The 12,955-nt window shown below is 45.7% G+C and overlaps 1 protein-coding gene across 1 annotated transcript in view; it reads left to right on the top strand.

The window, feature by feature from the left end:
• Positions 1–344: 344 nt before the first annotated feature.
• Positions 345–12,955, top strand: part of B4GALNT4 (beta-1,4-N-acetyl-galactosaminyltransferase 4) — a 179,295-nt gene continuing 166,684 nt past the window's right edge. Inside the window, exon 1 of the mRNA XM_081884509.1 lies at positions 345–606. Within this exon, the coding sequence (XP_081740635.1) occupies positions 456–606 (151 nt within the window). The 5' untranslated portion in view covers positions 345–455. The remainder of the gene's footprint in view (positions 607–12,955) is intronic.

The following is a 12,955-nucleotide window of genomic DNA, read 5'->3' as shown; positions in this document are numbered from 1 at the left end:
CGCCTCCCCTCACGGTCGCCGGGAGCCTCCCCGATGGCTCCCCGCCGCTGCCTGGATGCCTTTGTCCCTCGCCGCCGGGACCTGGCGGGAGGCGGCTGGGCTCCGCTCCGGGGTGAGCGCTAGGAGCCCCCTCCCCGCATCTCCGCCGGGCGCCTCTGCGCGTCCTCCTCAGCGCCACAGCGAAGTTTTCGCGCCAGCCGCGAGGCGCCGAAGTTGCAGGTGAGGGGCGGGCGCCCCGCGGGGAGCGGGCGTAGCTGTGAGGGGAGCGGCGCTGGGGGCGAAATGAGCAGCGGCGAGGGGCCGAGCCGGCGGCCGGGTTAGGCGCGCACTCCTCGCGCCCGCCCGGCAACACCTCCTGCGCTGCCGCCGCCGCCGCCGCTTTCCCTTCGCGGCCCGGGCGCCCCTCGCTCACCCCCCGGGGGCAGGCAGACCCCCCCGGGAATGCTGCCTGGAGGATGCTGTGGTTCCCGGTGAAGAAGATCCGGAAGCAGTTCAAGCTGCTGCTGCTCCTGGTGCTCCTCACCTTCGCCGTGTGGTTCACCTACCTGCACATCAGCCTGGTGCGCCAAGGCAAGGCGCTGCGCCTGCACTTCGCCTACGGCAGAGGTAAGCAAGCGGCGGGGCCCCTTTTTATCCCCCCTGCCTACCCCGGAGTGAGGGCCTTCCCCACCTCAAAGGGGATCTTCTTTAGCCTTTGTTCAGTTACTCCCAAATCAATCGTTTCCTTTCCTTTCCTTCTTTCCCCTCCCCTTACTTAGTTTTGATTCAAAGCGAAGTATAATAATCTCGCCCGTGCAGCCCCCTCCAGAGCCCGCAACTCTTGTGCCCTGGAATACTTTATCTGGAATAGTTACCACCAAGACCCACTTTAAATACTGACACTTGATGATAAGTTAGGATTCCTGCTCCACTGACCTGGAGAGGAGGAAAGACTGTGATATAAGTGATTTAGGATATGTACTCTTTGCTCATTAGGAGCAAGGCCATTGTCTCATTTTTGCACTTTGTAGGTAGATTGCCAACTCTCAAAAGTCCTTTCACATACTGGTATTTGCTATATATTTTGCCTTCCAGTGTCTTCCCCAACCCTGGTGCTGTTCATAACTTTTAAAGGAGTGCATGTGAACACACTAGTATTAGTAATAAATAAATAAAAAGCTGTGGCTATTTGAATTGATCTCGGTTCAAGGAGGACAGCCGAGCTCTTGCCTTTGCCAAACCCTTGATCTCTTAAGGTGCTTACACTCTCCCAATTTGCAGAATACTTCCCCTTTGGCTGGAGAATTGGTATTGGAAACTCTGTAGTTCTGTGCATGTTTACTCTGAAAGAAGCCCCACTGTGTCCAAGGAGACTTACTCCCAAGTAAATGTACCAAGGATTGCCAAGACAAAGGCAGCAATCTTTGATTCGGAGAGGCATACAGAAGAGCCTCTGTGTGGTTAGCTGGGTTTCAAAGCTCAGGTCAGGCACTTGGCTGTAATTGCCAACAAACTGTCCAAACCCTCCAGGTCTTTAGTCTTTGTGGCAGAGTGTTTGTAGCAGCAACTCAATATTTCTTTAGAGCAAGACTGTGTGATCATTTCTGAATCCAGAGCACAGAGCTCCACTGTATATGTTGGGGGGGGGGGAAGAATTCCAAAGCACATGGAAAATCCAGCTCTCTAACCAGGTCAGTTGCTGAGTTTTGTGCAGGCTTGTTAAAAGAGCCCTCTACCAACCTAGCAACAGCTTTATCTTTATGCCTCTGGCTGTTGTGAATGACCAAGGGGGGGTGTGTGCTCTTGTAGGTATTGGAGAGGCAGGAGGGTAGAACACCTCCTGCAGTGATGGTTGTTCACTAGCACATGTGTTTGATGTCTAGCTACATGGAAGAAACAGCATGAAGATGAAAATTAAGGGAATGGGTTGGAGGCACTCCCCAGATTCAAGTTATTATTGAAATGTAGCTTTTGGTTCTTGACTGGGCCAGGACCCTCAGACTTGTGTATTTCCAGCTACAGGTATGAGTATAATATGCACATATCTTGCACAAACAGGAAATGATGTGGAGCCATAGCTGGCAGATACGAAGTTTCTAAAATCTTGTTCTGGAATTGATAAAAACAAGAAATTGACAGCTTTCCACTGTCCTTTGATTTGGTTAGATATTTAGAACCATTCTTTGGAAAATATGCCTTAAAACATATAACCTTTTAAATTTTTTACTGTGAAATGGCATTTTTAAGCTAAGATGTGAAACCAAGAGGACCAGAAACATGCATTAATTTCTATAGTGAAAGCTAAGATAGTGATTTTTGTAGAGTCCCAGAGATTTTAATCAAAAACTCTGTGTTGCCTTACTGCTTACCCTTGTGTGCTGATGTCAGTGGCACAACATTTAAAAAATCTTAACTGACATTTAGTTGTGAGTCCTTTTTGCAATGGGAAAATTTGTGTAATCATGAAACCTGCTTCCAAAACAGAGGCTACAAAAGGGTTGGGTGTGGGCTATTGTCTGCATTCCAAGAGCAAAATAATTGCCACAGAAGAGAGTGGAACTAAATTTCAGCATATTTCAGGAAATCTGGTTCTGGTTTACAATTCCATTCAGTACTATATTTAATTTTAAAAAGCCAACTTTATACAAGAATGTGGGGTGTCTTCAAAATATGAATTTTGCTTTATTTTCTTTCACAAAGGGGAAATGTGACTTAATAGTACAGTATTGAATTTGGTTATCCTTCCCCTTTCACTAGTGATCACTTCCGATTTTGGTAGTTACTTCAGATTTACACCTCTGTGATAAAAAATGTGAATTATCCAACCTTCCTGTTTCTAAAGGATCTTTTCAAGAACTACTAAAGGGCACTAATCTCTATCCCTAAAAAGGGTCACTACAATTATGAGCATCTTAAATGTGTTTAAAACAATCAAGGAATAATTCCTTGTATAAAGTTGTGCTACTAATAAGTCAAACTTGCTGTTTTCTCAGTCCTAATATGAAATGACGATGTGTGAATATTTCACAAAATTGCTTTACTTTTAGATGTTTGAGAATGATTATACAGCAAAAATCATAGGTTGAAATACTGAGCCTATTTCAGAGGTGAAACTGCTGTTAGAGTTGTGCTGTACCTAAATTAATCACAAACCTTTTACTTAGCAGTCTAGTGGATGAATGAATTCTTATAGAGCATGTGCCTCTGTGTGTATTTTGGAGAACGTGCTGTTCATTTTTTAAAAAGTGGTTTCTTGATTAATCACTACCAAGAATTTGCGATCTTGATGTTGTAAGGTGCTTAAATGACTACAGAATGATCCTCTACAAGAGATAGGAGTAATATTTATTCTGTTATGGTGCTTTTCAATACTAATCCAATTATGACTACTAAATTAATTTTTTTTTTAAAGTTGCATGGCGTTGGGCTATCATGGGCCATGCAGTGGTGGCCCAAATGCCTCATACGGCAGTAGCACAGGGGTACACAACCTGTGCCCCTCCAGATCTTGTTGAACTACACCTCCTATCATCTCTGATCACTGGCAGTGCTGGCTGGGCTGATGGGAGTTGTACTCCAGAAACATTTGGAGGGTTGCAGATTGTGCACCCCTGCAGTAGCGGATTGGGGTGCTGCAATAACATTGCTACATCAGTGCAGCACCTTGAGTAAATTGCAGTGTTGGCCATCCCATAAGTTGCAGTGTTTCACCGGCACTACTGTTCTTCTACATACGGTAATTCTATTGCTATTACAGTGGTACCTCAGTTTACGAACTTAATGTGTTCCGGAAGTCCGTTCTTAAACCAAAACCATTCTTAAACTGAGGTGTGCTTTCCCTAATGAGGCCTCCTGCCGCCGGTGCCCTTTCACCATTTGGATTCCGTTCTTAGACCGAGGTAAAGTTTGCAAACTGGGACACAACTTTCAGTTTTGCGGAGTTCGCAAACTGAATAGTTCTTAAACAGGGCTGTTCTTAAACCAAGGCACCACTGTATAAGTCACACAAAGGACTGAGCCATCAGAATGCACTCTAAAATGTTTGAGGTGCAAAGGAGTTGCTCTTGCACTCGTTCTCGCAAGCTGTCGCAAGAAAATAAAAGATGTTTAGGGGGACACAGTGACTGTATTATGCTGCTTGATGATGCTCTTTACCAAAATAATGTAAATTCCAAGATTTTGTGTGTTAATAGTATGTTCAAATTAGGATGTTTGTTAGGGTGATAATGAGTTCATTGAAGATGGCTATTGAGCTTCCTAAAGCAAAATGTTCTTATTTTCCTAGTATTTGAGTCTTTTGACCAATAGATACAGAAGTTTGACTCTTTGATGCAGTGCGAGGTGCTTGGAGATCTAGCAGGATATTCAACTTCTTTCACTAATGTGGGAGTAGGGGTGATGGTTAAAGGGGAAGCTTGAAATAAAGCTCTTCTGCAATAAACATTAAGGGCACATTTTTCACTGTTGTAGGATAACTCTTTTCTCAACTTCTGGATCAAGTGTAAATGACGGACCAGTGCAACCCTGCCTGGAATCAAAGTTATCAGTCTGATCTATTTTGAAAGTTTGTTGGAGCTAGTAACCTTATATGTGTACTTTATAGCCTTCAGACTGGCAAAATATAAGTAGGGGTCTGAACCAGGCTTCCGTAGCCTGGTGCCTTCTAGATTTTGTTGGACTACAAATCCCATCGTCCCTGCCCCATCGTCCCAGCCCCATGCTGGCTGTGGTTGGAGGGCAACAGGTTGGTCTAAACCAGGAGTGAAGAATCTGTGGTCTTCCAGAGGTTGTTGGGACTCCGACTTCAATCAGATTCGACTGGCATAGCCAGTGGTTGTGGATGATGGGAGTTGTAGTCTAACAACATCTGAAGTACTGCAGGTTCTTGTCTAAGCCATGATTCTCAAAGCCTACAGAGATAGTCAGTTGCTAAGAGGCTCACATTTTTCTCCTCTCCCCCACCCTTTTAACAAATGTTTTGAGTGAATAATGATGTAAGTTTCTGAATGCACATGTTTCACCAGTGGAAGATACAAAAGCTGACATCCCATGCCTTCACCTTATGATAGTCAATCCTTCCAGGAGATAACTTTGCTTGCTGCAGATGCCACTGAGAACTAGTTCACAGGCAAGGTAGTTGAGGGTACGGCTGCTGGCCAGCATGTGCTGTGGAATGCTGCATCAGTTGGCTTCTCCAAGGCTCCGGCTGCCTTACACATTACTTTTAAAAGTTGCTGGTGCCATAGTGAGAATGGCAGTGAGCTCGACCAATCAGACACCACCTCCATGGTTGTAGTATCAGTGAGAGTACTGGAATAGCATGGGGTTGGGCCAAGCACCCTCAGTAGTCTCATTGACCCTGCAATCTCATAGCTAGCGCCTGAATGACATAGCTGTCTGCTTCTTTCATCCCCAGGATCAGTAATTTTGAAAATCAAGGTTGGAGCCACTTGCTGCCAATGCATAGGGAGTCTTCGGGGGGGGGGGTCATGAAGGAACCTTGGGTGGTCCAGGGCCTTGGAGCTCTGCTTGCTAGTTGGGTTGTAGTAGCACCACTGGCTCAGATGATCTAATGTTTTCCTATGCAAACAATTTCTTCTATGGAGAAAGCCAAGATGCCAGAGTGATATGATATTGTGGAAAGGTGCATTCAGATTCACAAGCCCACCACCTGTCTTCTGAAGTGATATTGACCCACAGGTTTATCACCTCCATGGGATGTGGGCCTTAGCCTTGTTTTGTTATACTGCACCATATTTTTGCTCCTTTGAATGTGGGCCTGTGTAGCCAACATCCTTCTTTCCATTGATTCAGATGTGACTAAGCACCATCCACTGAGCCCATCGATCATATATGTGGGGCCTAGGTTTTCCATCTTCTTGGCTCAGAGCAGAGACAGTGACACAAGATTTAGAGCTACTTACTGGTGGCTTGCGAAGGTATTGCCTTTGGTTGAGTGTTGGCCCTTTAACATGTGTGGAAGAGGCTCAAATGCAGTTAGAGAATCATAGAGGTGGGAGGGACATTGGCTGTTGCAATTTAAATGTATCAGTACCACTTATGGAGACTTGCCTGTGCAATGAAGTGGTGTGTCTATTGGAAGTAATTGGGAGACATATGTGATTTGAGCCATTGACACCAACGGATCTGAATTCAGCTGCTGTTGTGGTTTTGTTGCTGACTAGATATGCTGATACAGAGGAGGATGTGGATAATTAAACACTCGCTATAGACACACTCCCATCACATCCTGCTCTCATGCGTGCAAGCATTTAGAGAAAACCACTGACGGTGTTTCTCATCACAAACCTTATGAGGGGTATCTCCCCAATCTGGCAGCTGATGTGCTCTTTTACTCAAAGTGGCATGTACAGTGGTAAGGAAACACCTCCTCCTGCAGCCTGATTCAGCTTGCTAACAGTGCAACTGGATGAACAATAATTTCCTACAGATGAACGCTGCTGCAAACTCTTATCAGAAAAGCAAATGTGCACAAATCTGTGCCCAATGATCTAATATAGGGAGACTTTCTTTGAAGCTGAATTAGTGATATATAAAATCACTAAACGTGCAGGGTGACCAAAGACTTAAGTTCATTCCTATTTTACCAGACCTACCGTATTTGCTATCTGACTGTAATCTGATGACTGCCTTCTGTGGTGATTGCTCATGGGCCAATTGTTACTTGTAAAAACATTCATATCAAACTGATCTGATGGCCCGTTTCACCATGACCCTTGAAAGTGTGCAAAGGATGGTGGTGTCTCAGTCTGTAGGCAGAGTTGTGACTTGGTGGCCAGTGGGTTGTGTATCCCCTGCAGAGTTTGTAAGGTGCAGAGGGGAGAAAGTGGGGAATGATGATGTAGGATGTTTCATTGCTATTTCTTTATAGTGGGCTTCTCTGAAGGCCCCGTGCAAATTATAGATCCTATTAAAAAAGAAACTAGCAAATTATTTAATGAGGAAGTGAGGACTTTCTTACTCCAACAGACTTTTGGGAACTGCTTGCTTTTAATGAAACGTCTGGTGCTGTGCTGTTTATATTGTACTTAGGTGTAGATTTTTGATAGATTTTATAGTTTTTAATTCTACCAATGTTTAATTGCTTTTTGTGATTTAAAAAAAATGTTTTTAGCTGTTCTTTTTTTTATCTGTAAGCCGTCTTGAATCCCTGTCAAGGATAAAGGCGAGAAATAACTAAATATATGATGATATTTGTTTCTTAAGATAAAGCTCTGATAAAAAGACATTGTTCCTATTTTCATGTTATTGAGAGAACACCAATGATGTACCAACAGAAAGTTCCAAGAGCTGCTTCATATGCTACCTATAAGCTGGGTGGGGGCACTTCCTTTTATTTTTTCCTTGTTAAATAGGTGAAGGACTGAAGGTGAAATCCAGGAGTCCTGCTTTGCATGTTACACCAGAACCGGGTGAAGAATATTTGGGCATCGTTTTTGCTTCTTTCTTACATCTCTTAAAAGTAAGCAGAGTTGGGATGATGAACTGGACAGAAGCAATAGAGACTGCTTCACCTTCTTAAAAACGGAATACAGGAATTGAAGGGTAGTACAGGGAAATTGTTTGATTGAGACCCACCCCAACCCCCAAAAAACAAGTGAATTGAGGAGGTTTGCAGTGCCTCTTCCACTGCTGCACAAGAGTTGAATGAGCCTCTCTGCAAGAGTCTTTTTCTTCAGCTTTGCAGACTAACAGAAATTCAAATATCCTTGATGGAGGGAGGGATAAGTATGGGGAGGGGACAAAGAGCTTTAGATAAAATGCACTTTAAGGTAGGGGGTGGAAAGTATGAAACTGCAGCAGAGACAAAGTTGTAAACTGAAGGGGCCCCCTGGGATTCTGATTTATGCAAGTATAAATACTTTGCTGCAGTGATGGCTGTCATGTGGATTCTATAGGCAGGTCAGAGTGGCATCTATTGAAGCTCCCTTGGGGGGTATTGCTGTTGAAATTGCTTGTGCTTTCCATCCAAATGACAGAGGCTTAAGCTGGAATTAAATGAGCTGTTAAAATTGGTGGGAAATCTTAACCTGTAACTGATGGAATGTGCTACTGAACCAAGTTTGAAACCTGCTTCTGTTTGGAGCCAAAATCTGACTCAATTCCAGTTTGAAGAAGCTAAATCCAATTTGCAGCAGCCTAGAGACACCTGTATGTCTGTTAATATCTCCTTAGCTGAGAGACAGCTGCTTGCATGCCTACCCTTTGCCTGGGGCAAGTAGCAGTTGGCCAATAATAGCATCTAGGAAGCAACTGCCCCTCCTCACCCTCCCAGTTGTTCTGCTCCCCCCAGTGCTCTCCTCAGAGTGTGATTAGCCTTTTAAAGCCCTTTAAGGACTGACATCTCCAGAAGAGCTTATTTATTGCATTTCTATCCCACCTTGTTCTCCAAAGAGTACATGGTTCACCCCTCCTCCTCAGTTAATCCCTACATAACCCTGCAAGGTAGGTTAGGAGGCTGCAGCTGACTCCAAGGTCCCCCAGTGAGTTTCAGGACTGAGTGGAGATTTGAACCCTGGTCTCCCAGGTCCTAGTCCAACACTCTAACCATTCAGTGATTAGCTTATATGTCTGAGTTTCTACCACCGACTGAGCATGGAGCAGTGGTGGCAAGCAAGAGGCTGCTGGAGAGGTTGCAGCTGGCAGGTGGACCCAGAGATGGGCAACTGTCTTCTCCTACATGCTTGCAAGTCTGTTGAAATCTGGGAATTGGTCTTCTTTCCAAACTGAGGTTTCCTCTCTTGTGAGCAGCCTGGAGCCTTGCTGTATTTTGGAATGCTGCATGCTCAGGTGGGAGTGCAGTTCCTGGGCTGCTCTCTTGGTTTGCTTTATAGCTGACCTTGTGCCAGTGCCAGATGCTGAAAGGCTAACCTTCCTCTGACCTCCATTTCTGGAGGAAGATGCTGATGACCATCTGGTGCACCAACTGGGTAGCTTAGTTGTACAATTGTGGCTGGCAGAGAGATCAGCTGTCAGCTGACTGGAGTAGTACAGGGGAAGATCTTTAGATCTGACATTCATTTAATTTAGCACTAATAGACTGGAACAAGGAGGAGATCTCAATAGGAGAGAGCCAGTGGGTTAAAAAGCTGTTCACAACTTGTCTTCTGTAGACATTAGAATGAAGGTACTCAGGCCAGATAGGCACTGATTGACTCCTATTTACCGTATTTTTTGCTCTATAAGACTCACTTTCCCCCCTCCCAAAAAGTAAGGGGAAATGTGTGTGCGTCTTATGGAGCGAATGCAGGCTGCGCAGCTATCCCAGAAGCCAGAACAGCAAGAGGGATTGCTGCTTTCGCTGCGCAGCGATCCCTCTTGCTGCTCTGGCTTCTGAGATTCAGAATATTTTTTTCTTGTTTTCCTCCTCCAAAAACTAGGTGCGTCTTGTGGTCTGATGCGTCTTATAGAGCGAAAAATACGGTACATTGTCTCTCTAGCAGCCTCTTCCTTCCCATCATGTACATTTAGGTTGCTATCAATGCATATTTCTAATCAGGGTGCCAATGAATAAAATATTGAGGGGGGGAAGATAAGCCCTAGGGACGCGGGTGGCGCTGTGGGTTAAAGCCTCAGCGCCTAGGGCTTGCCGATCGAAAGGTCGGTGGTTCGAATCCCCGCGGCGGGGTGCGCTCCCGTTGCTCGGTCCCAGCGCCTGCCAACCTAGCAGTTCGAAAGCACCCCCAGGTGCAAGTAGATAAATAGGGACCGCTTACTGGCGGGAAGGTAAACGGCGTTTCCGTGTGCTGCGCTGGCTCACCAGATGCAGCTTTGTCACGCTGGCCACGTGACCCGGAAGTGTCTCCGGACAGCGCTGGCCCGTGGCCTCTTAAGTGAGATAGGCGCACAACCCCAGAGTCTGTCAAGACTGGCCCGTACGGGCAGGGGTACCTTTACCTTTACCTTTACTAGATAAGCCCTGCTCTGCATAATCAATCAAAAGATGTGGCACACACATACCATTTGAATAGCAGTGCCCATCAACTATGGGGGCCCTGGCCTCCTCAAATATTTTATTGAGGGGGCTGAAGGGACCTTGGCCCCTAGGATTTGGATCCTATGTTTCTAATGCTTAAAAATTAGGTTGGTTGGGTGCCTGTGAGCCTGTGTTTTTAAATATATCCCTCCAATAGTTCCTTAATCAAATGTCTGTGTGGTTGGCAACACTTACCGGGTCTTTTCTAATTTCAATTTCCCTTTTTGTTCAGGGATTTATGGTAGAGAGAGAGGATACTTGGTGTAGGATATGGCAAGGGATAGGGAGCAAAAATGTGGATAGAAAACACAAGTGGTGCATTTGAGCACCAGAAGCGTAGCACCATCTATCTCACCAGTTCTTAACTTCCACTCAACACGAACACCTGATGATCACCAAATGCCTCCTGAGCCACAAGCAAAAAATTCATGTGATACCCTGACCTCAGGTCAACAGTGTAGCTAGCCTCTTGGGTGCCTGGGGCGTTGCACGCACCCTGCACCTGGGGGCGGGGCGAGCTAGGGCAGGGAACACTGTGCAAAGCTGCCTCCCCCTTAGCTGTAGGGTGGCTAAGGGAGAGATGGTGGGCAGACGCAAGCCCCACAATGCCGTTTCAGGCAGTGCAGAGCCTGCAGGCGCCCAAGCCACAACATCGTTGTGTTTGTTGACTGAACTAAAAAGTTTCATGAGCCCATTTTTTAATTTTTTTAAAAAAATGCCTATTTTTGCCATTTTGTCAACCCCCCCCCCCCCAGTGATGACACTCGGCGCAGCCCACACCCACCACACCCCCTTCCTATGGCACTGCCTCCAGTGCAGGGTGAGGTAGTGTGTTTTCAAATGTCATACAAGCAAGGGGAACATGGGTTCTCCAAGAAGTGCTGTATTTTATTTGAGAGCCATTGAGGCTCTTTCAAGGTTCCTCCAGCAGCTTTTGAGGGGGACTGCAGGAGAGAGGAGACGAAGTCCGCTGTGTGAGCGGAAGCCTTTTCTGCTTACGCACAGATAGCATCGGCTACATCCTACAGTATCATTGTTAAGTGGATGGAGCATTGTTTCACTGTTTTTGTTGGAACTGTGGAGGAGGCATTCCTGCTTGATTCCTCTTTTGCCATGTACCACTTTTTAAAGGAATTGGGGGCAGAAATCAAAGATCTGGGATTTTATACTCAAGACAGGGTAAGCAGTTTACCACAGATATCCTCTGCTGCTACTGCAAGAGGGAGAAGGTGCTGCCTAAAATGTAGAATCCCCCCCCCCGAGTTCTACACCCCTTACCCAAGATTTGTAGATGACTCCCTGTAGGGACCACATGTCCCTAATTAAGAATCACTGGTCTGTCAGCCTCAAAAAGGAATTAAAAGGCTAATGCAGTTCATGCCTTGTTTTATTTTAAGATCCTCAAACCAATCCTTGCAAGTAAGGCTCTGCAAGGGTTACCTTTCCTAGCCCACTTGCTCCATACATAGCCTGCATTAGCCATTTGTGCCCTATAAGAAGGAGGAATCCATTTTGTCTAAAGCTTTTATGCCTGCTTGTCTGGGGAGGATTCTTACTGGACTCAAGTGAGTGGTTGCTTGCAAGTTTGTTTTAAACCATTGTTTGGATTAAAGTAGTTGAAGACAGTGTCACTCTGGCAGCCCCCCCTCCCCCAAATTTGCTACTGTGGTGGTTTATCCAGGTAGGAGGGAGGCAGTGGTATGGACAAGCAATAGTGAGAAGTTGCTTTAGCTGCCTGGCCCAGTGCTCCTCTCATCACTGGGCTTCTGAAAGAAAGACCGAAGCCATGATAGATGCAATCCTGACCCCAGACCTTGATAAGCTTCTGACGGGAGCCCAGGTGAGTGTGCTCATCTTCTTTTCTTTAAATATCCCTGCAGTGTATCCCAGAGGCATGGTGGGGAAGAAGATGGCAGCCACTGGCATTTGCCCAGCCCATTGCTTCCTCTTTTCATCACGGGGCACTTAAAATATATTTAATTATGCTGTTGTCAGTTGTGTTGGGCCCTCCTGTTACAACTGACAAGTGGGTGCTGACAGATTGTTGGACTCCAGGAAGGATGCCAGAGAATGGGCACTGGTTTTTGGCAAGCGATGGACACGGTCTCCGGGGAGTGTGAAGTGCACGTTTGCATGTACCTTATAGAACTGATGGGCTTCTGCCACGGTGAGGCACAGTCCAATTATTCTCTGGTTATGGCCCACTTTGCTGATTCTCAGATCAGCCAAGGGGAGGATGTGCAGAAAGGTTAATTGCTTGTTAAATTAGCCAGTTCTAAGCAGATGCACTTTGCATAGGCTGAGGGCTGGGTGTGTGTAGTATCTCCTGCTGTCTACTGAATTGTTTCTGCAGTGTCGACATGCAAAAGGTTATGATAACTGGCAAATAAGCTGTTGCCTTCAGGGCTGGGCTGGGGAAAGGTGTCTCCTGAAGTTTTGGTGTTTCTTGATTTTTAAGCTCCTAGCTTATGTTCTCTGCAGGGCTGCTTGTGCATCAAGGTGGCTAGTTATTTGCATTTCGCTACACACTACTCACAGGGGAAATGCTGGTCTCCCACCTGTATTCAGCATTGTACAATTTGGAGAGTTGGATCCCGACCAGAATAGCATTATGTCCCTGATAAAATAAACCTCTTTCTTATCTCCTACAAGTAGATAATTACCCTTCTCTGCCTAATTTAACACAGAAATTCCTCAGCTGAAATAATGAGGCCATTACGGTACTCTCCGGGCTGCAAAGCACACCAAGTCAATGGGGTGGAAACTGTAGCACACACCAGGTAAAAAATACAATTAAAATAAAATAAAATGACTCTTAATGGGGGTTGCCAGCACTTCAGTAGCTGGAGATTTCCCTGGCAGGCGTTTCGCTGAAGGGAGTGATTTAGCACTTTAGGTTATTGCAGGAGTCAAACAGGAGACGGGTTTTATTTGTGAGGAGCTGTAAACAGCAGCTTTAATAGGTTCCCTTCCAGAATA

The sequence above is a fragment of the Podarcis melisellensis genome (assembly GCF_964234715.1).
Source record: "Podarcis melisellensis genome assembly, chromosome: 1".
In the NCBI taxonomy this organism is placed as follows: Eukaryota; Metazoa; Chordata; class Lepidosauria; order Squamata; family Lacertidae; genus Podarcis; species Podarcis melisellensis.
This window is presented reverse-complemented; position numbering and strand designations above follow the sequence as displayed.